This window comes from Rhipicephalus microplus, chromosome 2, assembly GCF_043290135.1.
Source record: "Rhipicephalus microplus isolate Deutch F79 chromosome 2, USDA_Rmic, whole genome shotgun sequence".
NCBI lineage: Eukaryota > Metazoa > Arthropoda > Arachnida > Ixodida > Ixodidae > Rhipicephalus > Rhipicephalus microplus.
The window spans coordinates 63,861,108-63,881,381 of record NC_134701.1 but is presented as its reverse complement, the minus strand read 5'-3'; the positions used below and the strand labels follow the sequence as shown (position 1 = coordinate 63,881,381).

The following is a 20,274-nucleotide window of genomic DNA, read 5'->3' as shown; positions in this document are numbered from 1 at the left end:
AGCAAGAGTTATCACAGGAGACCCAAAACCTTTACCTTTTAGCCTGCAATCTTAAAGATTCAAGTGAAAACAAAAATGAAAACATGCCAATAAACAATCTGACACTCGCCGCATAAGATACTCAAAACGTTGTTGGAAAGGGAGTCTGACGTTGAAATGGGACAAAAAACTGCCTATTTTTCAGATAAATATTGATATTTGAAATTATGCCTAAACGGCGATTTCGTCCCCGATACAGCTCACCCTAATCCGAAAATATAGTTCAATGGAGTCACTCTCAGAATGCTTTTCTCACACGACCGCCTTCGGATTCAGCCTTCTGTCTGCCCTCTTGATCTTGCTTTTTCATTCAGGAAACCACGCTGGATCCTATAGTGCAGGCAACAAGACACCTTTTCCTTGTTCGACTGATAACTTTGACACAGCGGCACAATACACGTCCTGTAACGAGGGCAATGGACATGCAACTCGAGTATAGAAAAGGAAGAAGGCTTGCTGTGATCGCAGGCTTGCGTTCAGTTAGCCCTTGCGCTAAATGAAGCTCTCGTTCGCCGAGTCAACCCCTGCTTGTTCAACAACCCATTTCAAGTGGTGGAAGTGCTGAATACATCTGGTCCTCACCCTGGAACTTCGCAGCCGCACACTCCAACTACCTCCTACAATGACTGATCCGGGGCCATCTCATGCCGCTACTCCAGATCTCGAATCTGTGCCTGTCTTCTGCGCTGGCGCTCTCCGGCAGTGCGACCCCCCCATATTTGGTGGCACAGAGGACCCAGATATGGACAACTGGATTGCCGAGTATGAACTGGTGAGCGCATACAATAAGTGGAACGCAGCCGATTAGCTCAAAAATGTGAGTTTTTACCTGACCGACGTGGCAAAACTATGGTACAGAAATCATCGAAGTGATTTTAGTACCTGGTCGGAATTGGCAAAAACCCTCGCGGAAGTCTTTGGCCGTCCTGCCGTCCACCGCCTTCGTGCTGAACAGCGCTTGCGGGGCAGAGTACAGAGAGCAGATGAAACTTTCACGAGCTACATCGAAGATGTGCTATTTCTCTGCAAGCTCGTCGATTCGACTCTGGACGAGGCAGGCAAGATCAAGAACATCATGAAAGGAATCGACGACGGTGCATTCCAAATGCTGGCTGCGAAGAGTCCCCAGACGGTCGCCGAGGTGATTCAGCTCTGCCAAAGCTATGATGAGCTGCGTAGGCAGCGCGCTTCTACACGTTGCGCTGCTCAAGACACCGCGGACATCTCATCTCTCGACTATCGCCATGACACCGCCGACCACTCTGCGTTGATGCCAGTCATAAAGCAATTCACACGCGAGGAGGTCGCCCAGCAGCTATCTACAATCAAAAGAACTACCGAGCCGATGGCACCCTTGTCGCCTTCGCTTCGCCAAGTCATTCAATCGCAAGTTGCTGAAGCATTGCCGCCAGCTCAGGCTTCACCAACTGTTACCGCACCACTAACGTATACAGCCGCAGTTGCTCGACCACGTGCGCCAGCGCCTCCGGCCATCTACGAAGCTACTCGCCACGTTTATTCGTCGACGCCACCTTCCCGCTCGCTGACCGTCCAGTCTCCGGCTGTATATAAAACAGGTCAGAACGTTTATATGACGCCGCCGCCTGCACGACCATTTACGGTACCTTATTCAGCGAACAGTGCCCCTACCGTCAGCCAATGGCGCACTCCGGATAATCGGCTGATATGTTTTTCATGTGGCATCCCAGGCCACATAGCTCGTCACTGCCGTCGTCGCAGCTTTCCTTTTCACGACATTGCAGGAGCCTTACATTACATGTCCACCATGCCCACTCAGCCGCGATATCCCGTTCCTGCCGACCCACCTCTAGACGTACGTCCCGGTCGCCGACCATCCGGCGCAAGCCGTTCCCCTTCTCCTCGTCGTCGATCTATTTCTCCGATGTTACGTCGCAACAGCCTACCGTGAGGGGAAAACTGACGGGCGCAGTTCCGGAGGCAAGAACTGCGTTGGCAGCAAAAATTTCAAGACCTAACTGCTGTCCCCCGAACGAAATTGAACTCTATATTGATGGCATTAAGGTGCACGGACTTGTTGACACTGGAGCTGCCGTATCTGTAATTAGCGAGAAACTGTGCCGAAACTTGAAGAAAGTGACCACGCAACTTACCGACCTATCTTTGCAGACAGCTACGTCCCATCATATTCAGCCTTCAGCTTTGTGCACTGCACGAGTCGTCATTCAAGATGCGTTGTACGTCATCACATTTGTAGTTTTATTCTGTTCTTCGCATGACGTTATCCTTGGGTGGGACTTTCTTTCGTCAAATTCTGCTTTCGTCGACTGTGCTTGTTCTGAACTCGCGTTATCTGTGCCGTGCTATGACCCCGACGATGGTGCTTCGTGTAGAGTGTTTGCTGCCTCTGACGTTGACATTGCGCCTTTCTCCGCTGTTGTTGTCTCGGTGTCATGTGCCTCCCCTCCGAAATCGCCTGTGTTGCTTATGCCATCGGTCCCATCTGCATTCCGTCGAAATATCATGCTTCTGTTTGCCGTCATCATTTTTCGCAATGGTCACGCTGCCATTTATGTGTGCAATCCCTCGGACAGCCCGTCATCCCTACTGCGTGGAAAATGCCTGGGAAGCTACGAACCTTGCGAGTGCATTCTTCCGGCTACTATACCCAATTGAACGGTTTCGCTCCCAATTTGTGCTGTCACTCCTACCAGCGCGCCTAATGATGCTCTGGACGTATTCTTGGGTGCCATCGACTCTGAGCTCGCACCAACTCAGCGCCAAGAGATTATAAATCTTCTTCTCCGCTTTCGTTCTTCATTCGATCGTGACCAGTCAGGCTTAGGCCGAACCTCTGCGGTCGTTCACCGTATTGACACTGGTCAACAAGTCCCGCTAAGACAGCGTCCGTAGCGTGTGTCATCTGCTGAACGCCGTGTCATCGACGAACAAGCGGACGACATGTTGAAACGTGGCATCATCGAGCCCTCCAACAGTCCCTGGGCTTCACCGGTTGTTCTCGTCAAGAAAAAAGACGGATCCATCCGGTCCTGCGTTGACTACCACAGACTCAACAAGATAACGCGCAAAGACGTATACCCTCTGCCGCGCATCGATGATGCTTTGGACTGCCTACAAGGAGCAGAGTTCTTTTCTTCGTTAAATTTACGCTCCGGCTACTGGCAGGTGCCCATGGCAGAGGGTGACCGCCCGAAGACAGCCTTTGTAACACCGGATAGACTATATGAATTCACCGTTATGCCCTTTGGCCTCTGCAGTGCACCTGCCACTTTCGAAAGGGTGATGGATACCATTTTGCGAGGTCTGAAATGGAAAACGTGCCTCTGTTATTTGGATGACATTGGGGTATTTTTAAGCGACTTTGCGACCCACCTCAGCCGCCTCGAGCAAGTTCTTACGTGCCTTTCCACGGCGAGACTTCAACTTAACTTGAAGAAATGCCACTTCGGTGCTTGAAAGCTTGTAACTCTCGGCCATGTCGTTTCTAAGAACGGCATTCTCCTGGACCCTACAAAACTTAATGCAGTCGCGGCGTTCCCAAAGCCAACCACCATCAAAGAGCTTCGAAGCTTCATCGGCCTATGTTCTTACTTCCGGCGCTACGTCCGCAATTTCGCCTCCATTATCGCCCGCTTGACCAATCTTCTTGCCGGAAGTTCTGATTTGTCAGCGTGGTCACAGGCGTGTGATGATGCATTTCAGGAACCCCGACGGCTCCTCACCACGCCTCCCATACTCCGACATTTCGATCCGTCTGCTCCAACGGAGCTTCATACGGACGCTAGTGGTGTCGGGCTAGGGGCCATACTGGCCCAACGCAAGGAGGGCTTTGACGAGTACGTTGTTGCCTATGCCATCCGCACCCTCAGTAAAGCCGAGAAGAATTACAGTGTAACTGAAAAGGAGTGCCTCGCCATTATTTGGGCAATCGAAAAGTTTCGGCCTTATTTATATGGACGTCCATTTGATATTGTAACAGACCACCATGCGCTTTGCTGGTTATCTTCACTAAAATATCCTAATGGTCGGCTCGCTCGTTGGGCATTGTGGTTACAGGAGTTCGATGTCCGTGTTATCTGCCGTTCTAGCCGGAAGCATTCCGACGCCGATGCCCTGTCACGTTCGCCATTGCCTTCAGAGCCTGTCGGCTCGCCTATCTCCACTAGTGCTGCCTTGGCCATCAGCATTTCGGACATGCCTTCCGAGCAACGCAAAGATGCTTGGATTTCTTCTCTTTTGGACTTTCTCTCAGACCGGACGCCCGCTCCAGTTTCCAGGACGCTTCGCCGTCAAGCAGGACACTTCACTATTCGGTGTAACCTGCTTTACCGCCGAAACTACAGCTCGATCGGCCGTAAGTGGTCTCTCGTCATCCCCCGACATCTGCACTCTGACATCTGTGCCACGTTCCACGATGATCCGCAATATGGCCACGCTGGTGTGTTAAAAACATACACTCGCTTGCAGCTGCTGTACTACTGGCGCGGTATGTATTGTCTCGTTCGCCGTTACGTAAGGTCTTGCCTTACGTGCCAGCGACGCAAAATGCCCAATCAACATGCCACAGGTCCCTTGCAGACGTTGCCATGTCCAGCACGAGCTTTCGATATTGTCAGAATCGACTTTTACGGTCCGCTTCCCTATACTTCGAGTAGCAACCGCTGGGTCATTGTCGCTATCGACCACCTAACGCGGTACGCTGGAACAGCTGCGTTACCTTCTGCTACCGCAAAAGACGTTGCGTGTTTTAAAGTGCAAAACCTGGTTTTAAGGCACGGAGCACCTCGGGAGTTACTAAGCGACCGCGGGCGCGTTTTTCTCTCCGATGCCATCAAAGCGTTGTTGAGCGAGTGTCGCATCATACACTGCACTACCACAGCCTATCACCCGCAAACTAATAGGATGACAGAGCGTTTTAATCGTACACTTGGGGATATGCTGGCCAAGTACGCTTCATCCGACCAGTCAAATTGGGATAGCATACTCCCTTTTGTGACATATGCTTACAACACTGCATCGCAAAGCACCACTGGATTTTCGCCTTTCTTCCTTCTTTATGGACGCGAGCCATCATCAACAATGGATACCATTCTTCCTTATCGACCGGACCCTTCAGAGATGACTACTGTTTCTCGAGCAGCAGCACACGCTGAAGAATGTTGGAAGCTTGCTCGTGCGTTCACGTCACATGACCAGACGCGCCAAAAACATCGCCACGACGCGTCAACCACGCATATGAGCTTTGCTTCGAACTCACTGGTGTGGTTATGGATTCCTTCTACTTCTCCAGGACACTCCCACAAGCTTTCGTCCAGGTACCATGGCCCTTACCGAGTTGTGCGCCAAACATCCCCTGTCAACTACCTTGTCGAGCCGCTGGATGCACCTCCGGACAAGCGCCGTCGGGGACAAGAGATCGTACACATCTCTCGGCTCAAGCCATACCATGACCCTTCTGTGTACACCTGTCCTTAGGTCGCCAGGATGGCTCCCTCATCGGCCGGGAGTGATTGTAACGAGAGCAGTGGGAATGGAGCTCGAGTATAGAAAAGGAAGAAGGCTTGCTGTGATCGCAGGCTTGCGTTCAGTTAGCCCTTGCGCTAAATAAAGCTCTCGTTCGCCGAGTCAATTCCTGCTTGTTCAACAACCTGTTTCAGTCCCTTCTTTTGCATTGCCGCTTAGCTTTTAACATCTCTGAGTGTTGCAGTGTACATATGACGCCATCGAACTTCAGTAAATCATATGGTAAATCATATGGTAGCTGTAACACACTGATTTTGAACACGGCGACACGCCGGCAGCAACAGGACGCGATGAATTTCACGCGCTCGTGCTTTGGATGGATGGATGGATGGATGGATAGACAGATGGAAGGATGGACGGATGGACGGATGGATGGATGAATGGATGGATGGATGGATGGATGAATGGACGGACGGACGGACGGACGGATGGACGGATGGATGGATGAATGGATGGATGGATGGATGGATGGACGGACGGACGGACGGACGGACGGACGGATGGACGGATGGACGGACGGACGGACGGGCGGACGGATGGATAGATGGATGGATGTGGCTGTACGCTTTAGGCCGGGTGGCGGCTAACGCCACCTAGCCGTAATACCTAGTGAACTAACCACTAGATTTATGTTGTTTTTTTCCTTAATATAGAAAAGTTGAGAACTGGTACTTTGCAGTGAGGGGTTTAATTTTCCCTCGTGCCTTGACCTTAGCCACCACTCAGATAAACTTCTTCTAGTTAATTCTACCCGCTTAAAGTCTCTTTTGCCCTCCCTGTTCCTAAGCCCCAGTGCTTTGAAAAGCTCTGCGCTATCATCCTGAAATATAGGGTGAAGCCCTTTACAGAACATTATCAAGTGTTCGGCAGTTTCCTCCTCCTCTCCACATGCACTGCATACCGTGTCTACCCCTTCATATTGGGCCCGATATGTCTTGGTTCGCAGTACTCCCGTCCTTGCCACAAAAAGTAGAGAACTACCCCGAGTATTATCATAAATCCTTTCCTTGGCAATTTCCTGCTTAAAAGTTCGATACATCTCTAGTGCGGACTTCTTAATCAAGCCGATTCTCCACGTGTTAGTTTCCGTTTCCTTCACTTTCTTCTTAACCGATAGTTCTTTGTGGTTTGGTCAACTGCTGGTTTCTAAGTATTTACTAGTCCGTTTCCTAGCTCGTTTCCTCCATTTTGTATCGACATTCTTCATGTACAAGTAGCTGAAAACCTTCCTAGCCCAACGCTCCTCCCCCATTTCTCTCAATCGCTTCTCAAATTTTATTTTGCTGCTAGCTTCCCTACCCTCAAATGATATCCATCCCATATCACCTTGTACTCCCTGATTTGGTGTATTCCCTTGACCTCCTAAAGCAAGCCTACCTATTCCACGTTGCTTAATTTCTAATCTTGCTTGAACTTCTGATCTTATGCACAAGACCACATTGCCGAACGTCAGCCCAGGAACCATGACCCCTTTCCATATTCCTCTCACAACATCATACCTCTTGTAATTCCACAGTGTCCTATTTTTCATCACTGCTGCATTCCTGTTACCTTTAGTCGTCACGTATTTTCCATGTTCTTTTAGGTACTCGGTCTCATTGCTCATCCATACAACCAGATATTTGCACTCTCTCGACACGCAGCGCCGCTTGTGGCATATGAGTGCAGTCATCACATGCAGGGCCACCCTCTCTCGTACAGAATGCACCCGCTCAGCACACTAGGCAGTATATTTCTAGACACTGTAGTATTACTCGAAATTCTTTGCTTTTACTTCAGCGCCACAGTGCAATCAGTTTCTGGGCACGATATATAAAGATAAATATATGCGGTTCGTGGTTGATTTTCAAGCGATCGTCGTATCTCGTTCGTCAGCGCTGCTTCACCTGCACCCTTCTTTCAGAGAACTACCCGAAAAGGCTTCACTCAACAGCGGCTAAATTTCAAGGCCGAAGGGCTGCCGCAGTGACGTCTCAAGGTGGGGGCCTCGTTATCTTACTGAGCAGCTCAGTAAGATTTTTTCCCCACATCTCTTATTCGGCCCAATCTATAGCCGCAGCAGCTACGACAGCTGTAGCGTTGGTTCTCCTAAAACGTGAACAAAACACTGGCTTTTCGCGGCATTCGTGGTGTAACTGGGTCCCCACCCTCTGACATAACTGCGGCAGCCCTTCGGCCTTGAAATTTAGTTGGTGTTGCTTCACTTTGACTGGAAACGTCGAGCATTTCTTTGAAAGAGAAAGCGCAAATTGTTTTGCTTTACCGGCACGAAGTGAAGCAGTGTAAAAAATTGCCAGAATTAGACACGACCTTTGTAGACTATAAATAGAATTTGCCGGGCATTCTGTGATGATGGAAGCTTCTGGAAACTTTCACGTGGACACAGACAGCGGGTGACAGACAGTGAAAAGAACCCACGCATTATACAAGATGCAAGGAAAGCAACGTTCATCACAGCTCGACAGGTCAAGGAGAGCTTCGATTGATTTGATTGATATGTTGGGTTTAACGTCCCAAAACTACCATATGATTATGAGAGACGCCGTAGTGGAGGGCTCCTGAGATTTTGACCACTTGGTGTTTTTTAACGTGCACCCAAATCTGAGCCCACGGGCCTGCAAAATTTCCACCTCCATCGGAAATGCAGCTGCCGCAGCTGGGATTCGAACCCGCGACCTGCGGGTCAGCAGCCGAGCACCTTAGCCACTAGACCACCGCGGCGGGGCATCAAGGACAGCTTAAATTTTTCGGCCAGCATGTCAACCATCAGACGTCGTCTGCGTGAGAAAGGCCTGCGGAGCCATGTGCCACCTGAAAAGCCGGTACTTCAGAGGCCAATAAGCTTTCAAGACTTCCTCATGCTCAAGAACACGCAAAATGACTCTGGAAGAATGGCCGTGCGTGTTGTTTACCGACGAGTCCACGTTTTCCGTTCGCTGGGACAAGCCTAAGAGAATTTAAATACTTACAATGTCAAATCTGATCTTCACTATACCTACTATGTAGGCTGTCTTGTTTTTGAGTGATTGCTATAATTAAACAACACATTTTCTGCTGGTATTCGGACTCCTAACTAGTCTGCACTTAGGTAAAATCATTATGATTTTGTATATTTAGTACGGCACTGTTATTAAGCCAGCTATTTTCGCGATTTTCGATGATGACAAGAGAGGCAGAAAGGCTCTAAATGACGGTTTATGTTCCTTCTGCAGATTTGAGCCCCGGAACGTACAGCGCATAGCAAGCAGTGGCAGCTCCTCCGTCAGCGTGTGGGGCACGTTGTCAACAAGAATAAATATATTCATTTCCCAACTGTTTCGGGAGGGGTCCTTCCTTCATCAGGGGATGAGTTATACTAACATGAACTTCCAAACTTCGTTGCTGCCGCGTCCCTCTCGCCTTGAAAGATGTTTGAGAGAGTGAGAGAGAACTAAAAAAAGAAAGAAAAAAAGGAAAAAAGAGAAGTAAAAAGACGAAAAGAATAAAAGGGGAAAAAAGTAAAAAAAGAAAGTAGAAAAGAGGAAGAACCACTGTCAACACTGAGAACAAAACCAAATGCCCGTGTACGTCCACATCCGGTTCTGAGCTGAACCGGATATATATATATATATATATATATATATATACATATACAGCACTGGATGTGTATATATACCAACCGGATATACCAACCAAATGTATATATATAAATATATATAAATAAATAAATAAATAAATAAATATATATATATATATATATATATATATATATATATATATATATTTATATATATATATAATGCCGCGTGCATAGCTGCATTTAGCGGCGAGATAGCAACGGCAACGAACAATGCGGATAGGCTCGAGAGGCGCAGCGCAGGCGAGTGAAGAAGACGACAATCTTAGCGGCCTTCTCTGAGAGCGTCTATACAAGTTCCACTGTCTGTGTTTTTAAATAAACCCCCTGTAATTTATAACCCGTGACACTGGTGGAGGTGCGAGGTACTACCACCTCATGATCAGAGAAGCCCCGAGTCCAGCCCTACGACACAGCTACGCGTGGAGACGCCTGTGCACTGCTCAAATTCTGGTTCAAGACCTTGAAAGCCGTCGCTTTCAAGGTCTTGAACCAGAATTTGACCTTTTAAAGGGAGTAACACTTTCGACAGTCCCCTACTCAGGAAATGGCAAGGATTCCTGCACAGGGGACGGTCCAGAATATGCGCATTCCTGAACCATTTTATGGCCGGCCGAACGAAGATGCTCAAGACTGGCTTGAGCAGTTTGAACGGGCAGCTAAATCGAACTACTGGAGTCTCGATGGAAAGCTCTTCCACGTATACTTCGCCCTTGAAGATGGCGCAAAGACGTGGTTTATAAACCGGGAGGCAACATTGACGACATGGGAGGAGTTTTGTCGTCGGTTTCTTGACACCTTCGGTAACGCGGACCGACGCGAAAACGCACAACGCGTTCTTGAAGGACGCACCCAACAGCTGCATGAAAGCGTCGCCATGTTTGCTGAGGACCCCAACATGCCCGAGGCTTGAAAGCTAAGCCATATCATGAGGGGCGTCAAAGAGCAGCTATTTATTGGTCTTGTGCGCAATCCACCGACAACAGTGGACGAGTTCACCTAGAGCGTGCGCTACAGCAACGGTACCGACAGTCTGATCGCCCGGCCACCGGTGCAGCTGCAGGCGCCGCCGCACTTACCGCAAACGACGAGTTTGCTCTACGCCAACTGATTAGACAGATCGTGCGTGAGGAGATCGCGAAGGAGAACGCAAAATACACATTGCCGTCACAGGCGCCCCCGCAGCAGGAGTCCACGGTAGCCTCCGTCGCTGAAGTCGTTCGCCATGAACTTCGACAAGCGTGTGCCTCTCCTCAGCAATATTCCGCTCCATCGCACCGTCCAAACACGTGTAACTATGCAGACGCTGTGCGTCGTCCATTGGCCCCAGAAGTATCCTACCAGCCGAACGGATACAGCTATGCACGCGGCATTCGCGTGCGTAGATTTCCGCGTGCATATGCATGCGGAAAGTCAGGATGGAGTGGACTGGAACTTATATCCGAAATGCTGTAGGCCAGATAATGACTCCCACCAGAAAATGTACAGCAAGACTCACAATTGAGAATGTGGCTTTTGTAGCCACATTTCTGATCCTACCGGACGGCTGCAAACCTATGATACTGGGAATGAATTTCTTGAGAGAGTACGGTCCTGTGGTCAACATACGCGATGGTGTGATCACATTCGCCGCTGACAAGTCTGTGACCCAAGATCCCGACCAAGAACCCAGGGTGTTACGTGTGGTTGACGACGACGTCTGCGTGCCACACTGTCATGTAGTCTTGTTTGCGTGTGTTGCGACGTGCACTGTATTGAAGACGCCATAGCCGAATGCATCACTGCCCTTCTTTTTCGCCAAGGCATCGCCATCGTTTGCGGCAACGTCAGCTTAGTGGATGGGCGCGCAGAGGTGCTTCTGACCAACTTCACGAATGAGCGCCGGCACATCGGTAAAGGCACGGCTGTGGCGTACCTCGAAGAGCTCGACTACTCTCACGACTGTCTTCTAATGCAAGGAGAAGCCACAGCTCAATCACCTCCACATACACCACCAGTTGATATTGGTCTGAGTCTGACACTGACTGAAAGATGCCGTCTTATGGAGCTGCTCGACCAGTTCAAGGACTGCTTCTCATCGACATCACGAGTGGGTCGAACGCCTCTGACTAAGCATCGCATAATTACAGAAGACACAGCAAGACCGATCCGACAGAACCCATATCGCGTCGCTCAGAAAGAACGTGAGGTAATCCAGCAGCAAGTCAAGAAGGTGCTAGAGGATGATGTAATCCAACCATCAAAGAGTCTTTGGGCATCGCCAGTAGTACTCGTGAAAAAGAAATATGTCAGCTTGCGTTTCTGCATCAATTATCGTAAGCTGAACCATGTTACAAAAAAGACGTTTATCCATTACCACGGATCGATGACTCTTTGGACAGGCTACGGCATGCGTGCTGCTTCTCGTCAATGGACCTTAAAAGTGGATACTGGCAAATAGAAGTAGATGAGCGCGACCGAGAAAAGACCGCCTTCGTGACGCTGGACAGGCTTTATGAATTCAAAGTCCTCCCTTTCAGTCTATGCTCAGCCCTAGCCACGTTTCAGAGACTAATGGATACCATTCTGTCCGGCCTGAAATGAAAAACATGCCTTGTGTACCTCGACGACGTGATCGTTTTGTCGACCACGTTTGAAGAGCATCTAAAGCGGCTACTGTCTGTCGTTCAAGCCATACGGTCCGCTGGACTCACACTCAAACCGGAAAAATGCCACTTCGGCTTCGAAGAACTCCGATTCCTGGGACACGTGATCAGTCACGAAGGTGTGAAGCCTGACCCAGATAAAACAGCAGCCGTCGCAAAGTTCGCAAGGCCTGTTGATAAGAAAGTGGTTAGGCGTTTTCTGGGTCTCTGCGCCTACTACCGGCGAATTATAGCAGGCTTTGCACACATCGCCTTTCCACTCAACCGCCTTACAAGGGAAGACATTGAATTTGTATGGGGTGAAGAGCAAGAAGCTTCGTTCAACGAGCTGCGACAGCGTCTACAAACTCCACCTGTCCTCGCTCACTTCGACGAAAATGCACCAACAGCCTTCCATACAGACGCCAGCAATGTGGGCCTAGGTGCTGTTCTTGTCCAATGCCAAGATGGTGTGGAGAGAGTGGTCGCCTACGCTAGCAGAAAGTTGAGACGCACCGAGTTCAACTACTCAACAACAGAGAAGGAGTGTCTGGCCATCGTTTGGGCAATTGCGAAGTTCCGCCCGTACTTATATGGCCGCGCTTTCCAAGTCGTAAGCGACCATCACTCTCTTTGTTGGTTGACCAACATGAAAGACCCATCTGGACGTTTAGCACGATGAAGCTTACGGCTACAAGAGTACGACATGGCCGTAGTTTACAAGTTCGGAAGGCAACACTTAGACACCGACTGTTTGTCAACGTCACCGATTCAATCACCGGCTATAGAGGATGATGATTTCCCAGGTTTTTTAGGAGTTGTTGATGCAACTATCATTTCTCGGCAATAACAAGATGATCGGGAGCTCAACTCGCTTATAGAACTCTTGAACAGACGAGCCGCCAATGCACCAAGAGTGTTTCCGAAGAACTTGTCATTCTGTTTACGGGACGAAATTCTGTACAAAAAGAACTTTTCATCAACAGGTAGAAGCTATCTGGTGGTAGTTCCTGGAGCTCTCCGCAGCGAAATTTTGCAAGCCTGCCAAGACGACGCCACTGCGGGCCACCTCGATTTCACAAGAACACTGACACGCATTAAAGAAAAATATTACTGGCCAAGAATCGCAGCAGAGGTTAAACATTACGTTCGAACATGCATTGACTGTCAGTGGCGCAAGGTACCACCTGTCAGACCCGCTGGGCTATTGCATCCTGTGCCCATGCCAGAAACCCCGTTTTCTCAAATCGGAATGGATCTGCTGGGCCCATTCCAAAAGTCGGACAGCTGCAACAAATGGGTTATAGTGGCGACGGACTACCTCACCCGTTACGCGGAGACCAAGGCAATCGCGAGTGGCACTACAGCTGAAGCGGCCCAGTTCTTCATTGAGAACATTGTCCTGAGACATGGTGGTCCAGCTGTCGTCATAACAGACAAAGGCACCGCGTTTACAGCTGAGCTTTTGCGCACTGTGCTTACGCTCAGTGGCACAGCGCATAGGAAGATGACAGCTTACCACCCACAAACGAATGGGCTTACAGAACGACTTAACAAGACAATCGCTGACATGCTTTGCATGCACGTCGACGTGGAACACAAGAATCGGGACCGAATATTGCCGTACATCACATTCGCGTATAATATGGCGCGCCAGGAAACAACAAAAATGACGCCGTTCGCAAAAATTCATGGCAGAGAAGTGACGACAATGTTTGACGCCATGCTGCCTTACGATTGCGATGATTTAGAGACAGACGACGCAAACTTCACTGATCGCGCCGAGGAAGCAAGGCAGCTTGCCCGCTTCAGAATAACGAACCAGCAGCAACTTGACGCCCAACGTTACAACCTTCGCCATCGATTCGTCATTTATCAACCAGGAGATAGAGTCTGGGTTTGGTTTTCTGTAGGATGAAGAGGCATCTCAGAGGAACTCCTACGCCGATACTTCGGACCCTACAAGGTTTTGCGCCGTCTTAGCGAAGTGACGTACGAAGTCGTGCCCGACGCCTCCTCCTGTTCGAAACGTCGCCAGCATCTGCCTGAGACCGTGCACGTGGTCCGCATGAAACTTTACCACCCTCAGGGATGTAAACACATGCTGGCTGCATCTCTACCTGTTGAGCATCGGGACGACGCTCACTCTGGCGAGAGGGTAACGCCACGTGCATAGCTGCATTTAGCAGCGAGATAGCAACGACAACGAAGAATGCGGATTGGCTCGAGAGACGCAGCGCAGGCGATTGAAGAAGACGACAATCTTAGCGGCCTTCTCTGAGAGCGTCTCTACAAGTTCCACTGTCCGTGTTTTTAAATAAACCCCCTGTAATTTATAACCCGCGACAATATATATATATATATATATATATATATATATATATATATATATATATATATATATTGTAAGAAGTAGCGATGATTGGTAGAAGCTGAGAAGGAAGAAGTGAGAAAGGAATAAACATGACGTATGAGCCAGGCCACGTCTCCCATTCATCATAGCGTCACACGAGTCGACAGGATGAAGACATGCCGCCACTCATCAGCCTCACATCATTCACGAAGCCACCGGCAATACGCTTCAACTGAATATCGAACACAGAAGAGGTGATCTCAGGCACATGCAGTTACCGGCATCATGACAGAACCATCGACTGACCTTCGTATCCCCAAGTACACTGGAGCAGCGGACGATGGACCTGCACAGGAGTGGTTTGACCTGTTCGAGCTCCACGCTACCGCTGCATCATGGTCGGAACAGGAGATGGTTACAAACTTCAGTGACTACGTGACTGGTGAGGCATTCAAATTTACCTTATCCACATCTTCGACAACGACGAATCGTGTCAGAACATCCAAGAAGATATGATCGCCCGTTTTAACTAGTACAATAAGGATTACCTTATTACCGATCATGTGGAGAGAATCCCACTCAGCCGCCACAGTTACCGCTCTTACCCTAAAAAAACATAGCTTTCCATCAGGTTTCTATTCTGCACAAAAATTCACATTTTCGAAATCGTCACTCCAACATATGACATGAGACGTTGCTCACCCTACTGCTGCCCAGCATACTTCGTCTCGCATAAATGATTTACCACCTGACTTTCTACCATGCAGTTGTTCTAGGGCTCCTAATATGCGCTATTCGTGTCATAAGGATGCCTTGTTCCCGGTAGACCGGCTGACGCATGGGGAAAATACCAAACAACATCATGACGACTCGAAGAGTGAAAATTGATCTTCACGCATTGGAGCAGCTTACTCCCTATCTTGCACACTTGGCCCACCTCCTTGTTTTCCATCACTTGGTTCTTTCGTCGCTCACACGCCCACTACGGTCGGGATAGAGCTGCGGAACTCCGAATATACTCAGCCAAGCCCTGGGTCAATTGTCCACATTCATGCGTCAGAACAGTTTATCTCCAAAGTTGCGGACACAGAGAAACAGTCCCAAGTAGAATCTGACCAAACCAATCCTTTCGCAGTGTTGCCGTCAAGTTCCCAGCCACCTGAGAGCCCAACCAACACAGGAGGCTCGAAAGCATCAACTTTCAAGCCCTGCCCTGTGCCAGGAACGTCCATTAAGGATGTCGTTGCAAGGGCCTCAGCAGATTTTTCTGTCAATTCTGGCGCACTATCTTCATTTCCTGACACAAATCGCGGCACCCAAACTAGTGTCAACTATTTTCTGGTCACATCAGCCTACAAAGAAAAGCGGGCTCATATTTCTAAATGAAGTTCACCTAGTCAGATAGTGCAACATCACCAATGCCAACAAAAGCAGCAGGGAAATGCTCAACATCTAAAATGACCACACCAACAAGGACAACAAAGAACTAAACCCATATCGCAAGCACACTTGCGGCTTAGGAATGTCGCGAACAATGACCTCTACTGAAGAGACTGATTCCCCATTTGAGCCATTTTCGCAGAAAGAAAAGCTAAGGAATTTTTCTGCACCAGCGTTCAAGATTGCGTCTTCGGTCTGAACACCTGCGCCATCGCCATAGAAAACTCCGTAAACGCCACAAAACAACCGTTTGTACTCTGCAGAAACACGAGCAGTGCCTAATCAGCCCCGATCAACGGGCACGCAAACTGCATGCACGGCGTTTGTATCACTCACGACGAAAAATGTGACGCCAACAAAACGGTCGATCCTGCAAGGCGTTCCAACCACGTTTATTCCTCGCAAGAACGCCGGCGGGGTTTCCATCTGATTCAACGCTGAAAGCATTCTCATGTTATCCAGAGCGTGCCAGCCAGCCTTGCCCACCAGAGCCGTACTTGATAACCCCGGATTGCTGCCCTTTCCTGTGAAGTCTTTGTGCGACCTTACGGATCTTCAATGTAATGTGGAACTACAGCCTATGTGGATATTTTTTGTGCTCTAATATTGCTTGTTCATCATGTATTGTAATATGTAACGCGCGCATTCTTTTGGGGGGGGGGAGGGAAAACCCTGTAACGTAAGAAGGTAGCGATGATTGGTGGAAGCTGAGAAGGAAGTAGTGAGAAACGAATAAACATGGCGTATGAGCCAAGCCACATCTCCCATTCATCGCATCGTGTCTCTCTCTCTCTCACACACACACACACACACACACACACACACACACACACACACACACACACACACACACACACACACACACATATATATATATATATATATATATATATATATATATATATATATATATATTTATAATTATATATATATATATATATATATATATATATAGTAATTTTTCGTGCTCATCATACATGTCACGTGACGTTATTCTTCTGGGGACAGGCCAGCGTGTGGTGGTAATAAACATTATTTGGAAGTTAGCGCCTGTGTTGTGTGTCCTCTTCTTGTGTCCCCGTTTCTAGGCACAATTTTCAGGCGTTAGATCAAGAAAGAAAGTATTTCTGCATAGACTTGAAGCTTTGAAGTCAATCGAAAATAGGCAGGTTGCAAACGGAGGAGGCATGGCGAGGGAACCACCAGGTGCGTTCATCGGCACAGTAGAACATCTTGATGAGGGTGAAACGCAAGAGCACCTGCATACTTCATTTTTTATATATTTAAAAATGCTTCAGGCCCTGTTCGGGCCCAAGCAGAAGTGGGAACATAGATGTCAGCAAGAATAATAAAGAAATCAACAGAAGGTACTGAAGTTACAAAAAATTGTAACATGATTGAGGAATGATATATATATATATATATATATATATATATATATATATATATATATATAGTAATAGAAATTAAAAGATTTTGCAGCACCAATGAGCTTCAGGTGCAAGTTGATAACTATTGTTCAAAATTAAGGTCGAATATCCACAATAGTGTGCTTTATAATCATAAAACCACCAAATTCATGAAGTTTTTAACAGCAGAAAAGGAGGAAGTTTAACTGAATCGAATATTCAATGTGTTGACATTCATTCATGCCGATATTCAGTCATGCTGATGTTGATCATTTGCTTATTTGCTTTTTATTACAAAATGCCCACACCTCATGGGACCTGAAAGGCAAAGAGGTTCGAATTGCAGTGGAGATCGCCGCAGAGTTTGAAAACTTGTCAGTGGAGGTCATGGATGTCATTTGTGGTGTGACAGCCCTTTCGCAGATATATTATACATGTAATGTGCAACATGCACCGTAAAACCAAAACACATTCACTGCGCTGGAACACTTCTGCAGGCTAAGATGTGCATTCACATCGGCACAAATGAAGCGGTTGATCACAGCTATAGAAAAAAAAAAACAACCGGCCGAACGATTGAGGTGCCTGAAAGAGTCCCTTTTATTAATGCTTCATTGAAAATCTGTATTTTTGTTTTCACTGCCATGCTAAGCATTTAATACTTAATTGGTATGAAATGAATCGCAACTCATACTTTTTGTCCAACCTATATTTCTGTGACTTAAGCTGATACATGTTCTTTATATATACTAACATGCAGTTTTTTGTTTTATTATACGATTTGTCAATATTACTCAACTTCATGACCTATATAGTTCATGATTTTGAGTAATGGTTCCAAGTGTTGTCACTAGTTTGCATCGCTACTCGGCAAATAGTAAACATTGACTGTGAAAGCTTATTTACATATTCTACCTTCCTGCATGTATAGTAACAAACCTAGTAACCTTCTTTGTAGTAAACTTACAAGCTTGTATTTCTACCTTCTTGAGTGTAGTAACGAACTAGTTACCATCATGGTAGTAATATTACTAGCCTAGTTTACCACATTTTACTAAGTAGTAACAGGAATTATTAACCATCATAGTAGTACATTTATTAACTCAATGTCACTACCTTCTGGTAGGTAGTAACTGCCGCTAGTAAATGACATGATAGTAACTTTACTACCTTGCCATTTACTACCTGCAGTTACTACTTAGGTAGTGTATGTTGTGACAGCAATTTACTACCTCAAAGTTAGTAAGTAGCACTACCTTTTTTAAGAATGTATGCTCTCGACAGACCATTTCCTGACGTGTTGTACATCTTCTAATAGGACCACAGTTCCATCCACATGACCAAATCAACAACAAGCTTGCTGGAACAGCTGGGAGTGATGTAGTTGGAGTGAGCTCCTCAACGGCCGAAATGAATGTATGTGAGAATGTGTGGGGCGCAATGAAGAAGGCACTCTCACGGCAGCCAATTCAGTGCGGCTCCAAAGACGTGCTATAGGCTGCCATACAAGAAGTATGGAAGCGCCTACGTGTGATTGATATTGTGAGACAGCTCTTCGACAGTGTAGCAATTTTATGGCCACTACAGGAAAGTAGCTCAATATTATTTATTTCTTTGGTGGGACTGGTGTTTTTTAAGCGATTAATTTTGATGTCGATGTCCTTTCATGCTTTCCACATTTGGCGAATGCTCAGTGTAACTGTACTTCCACATTTTCAGAGAATGACATAGCGAAGATCAGTGGGCAGTATGAATGAAATAGAGTTATGCCTGGAGTCGACTCTAATCGTGCGGATAGAGTCGTGAATGGAATATTGACATGGCCAGTGAGAAAATACTGGCCAACTACAACATTACAGTTACGTAATATGGTTACGCATTTACGTATTTACTGCCGGAGTTAATCACGGAGGTCATAGTAATACTGACGAAAGAAGCTGCTTTAGCGACTTACCAAACGAACGGGGTATGCATTGTCCAAAAGAGCAGGCTCCAGTAGTTGAGTAGAATGAAGGATTGGTGGCACTATTCGACAGTCCTTCTTCCCATAGTCACTATAAGCTGTGTATCCAATCGCAACAAATAGGTCTACAGGATAAGCCCTGCAATGTCAAATGAAAGTACGGTGAAGGGCGAATCTTCATCCATGCAATGATATGATACCTGTTCTTGTCCTGATAACGTACAAAGCAACCCAGTTATGCACTCTCCTGTAGACCAGTTATTTTACTAGCGTTATAGCTTCAGAAATTCAAATAATAAATGCCCTAAATAGACGGCTCGAAAAAAAGGTTATAGCCCGGAGAAAGAGGAAAACTTATTAACCTAAGACGTGCTACAAGCCATGATTGAATTGAACGCCAAAATGAGGTCACTTAGGGCAGAGGCATAAGGCCGCTCTCTTCTGAGACTGACGGGGCAGTGGCAGTCCTTAAGATTGTTCCAGGCAAGCGCTTTACACGACCATTCGTGTACTCTTGGTCTGTGAGCCCGGTTAACGATACGATGGCATGTGAGAAGGCATGTAGCGTAGCACCGATTTTGGCAAGACCCTGATGTGTTGGCTCAGCTCTCTTCATCTATATACCAAGCACGCCCCCCCCCCCCTCTCCCAAACGCTGCAGCTGAGTGCCGTGGAGTCAAGTTTGTTGAGCGACAGCTCGGTTCCACTTGCTTTGGAATAGCAAAAGACCAGCGGTTTGCAGAGTTGTAACATAATTTTAAGTGTTGGTGGTTTTGGCAAGTTAAACGAGAAGTCTTTAAGCTTCGACTTCAAGCCGCGACAAGGAAGCCATCGTGCTGTACTGCAGTACGATGCACAGACGCTGCTTACAGTGATTCACACTCTCAGTGCGAAAGAAGTGCACCTAGATGCAACCAGTACCTCTGTCGGTGATGATACGAAAAACTGTCCATGAGGGGCAATTCACCTTCAAGAACGCGCAACACTAATGCTCACTAAAGCTCTATCAGCTGAGAGTTAAATTCAGACGCATGCACGGACACATTCTCTATTTGTACCAGGAAGATTAGAAGCGTAACTCATATGACAACGCTTGAAGTTGTGTAGAACATAGTAAACAATTAGGAAAGATATGCAACATACCAATAAATACTGTGGTGACCTGTGAAAGCTGCGAGTATGCGTCTGAGCTTCACAAAAACAAGCAGTGACAATTTATACTGAACTGCGACAATGCCACGATCTATGAAGTTGGCAGTGCATGATGGCGACATTGATAGGCAAGTCCATAAATGTATCGTCAAAAT

At 47.4% G+C, this 20,274-nt stretch overlaps 1 protein-coding gene and 1 pseudogene across 1 annotated transcript in view; both read right to left on the bottom strand.

The window, feature by feature from the left end:
• LOC142789514 (uncharacterized) overlaps nt 1–20,274 on the bottom strand; it is an 84,440-nt gene that overhangs the window by 13,350 nt on the left and 50,816 nt on the right. The window contains exon 5 of the mRNA XM_075884996.1: nt 18,959–19,106. Within this exon, the coding sequence (XP_075741111.1) occupies nt 18,959–19,106 (148 nt within the window). The remainder of the gene's footprint in view (nt 1–18,958; nt 19,107–20,274) is intronic.
• LOC142783999 (uncharacterized) lies at nt 211–7,234 on the bottom strand (annotated as a pseudogene).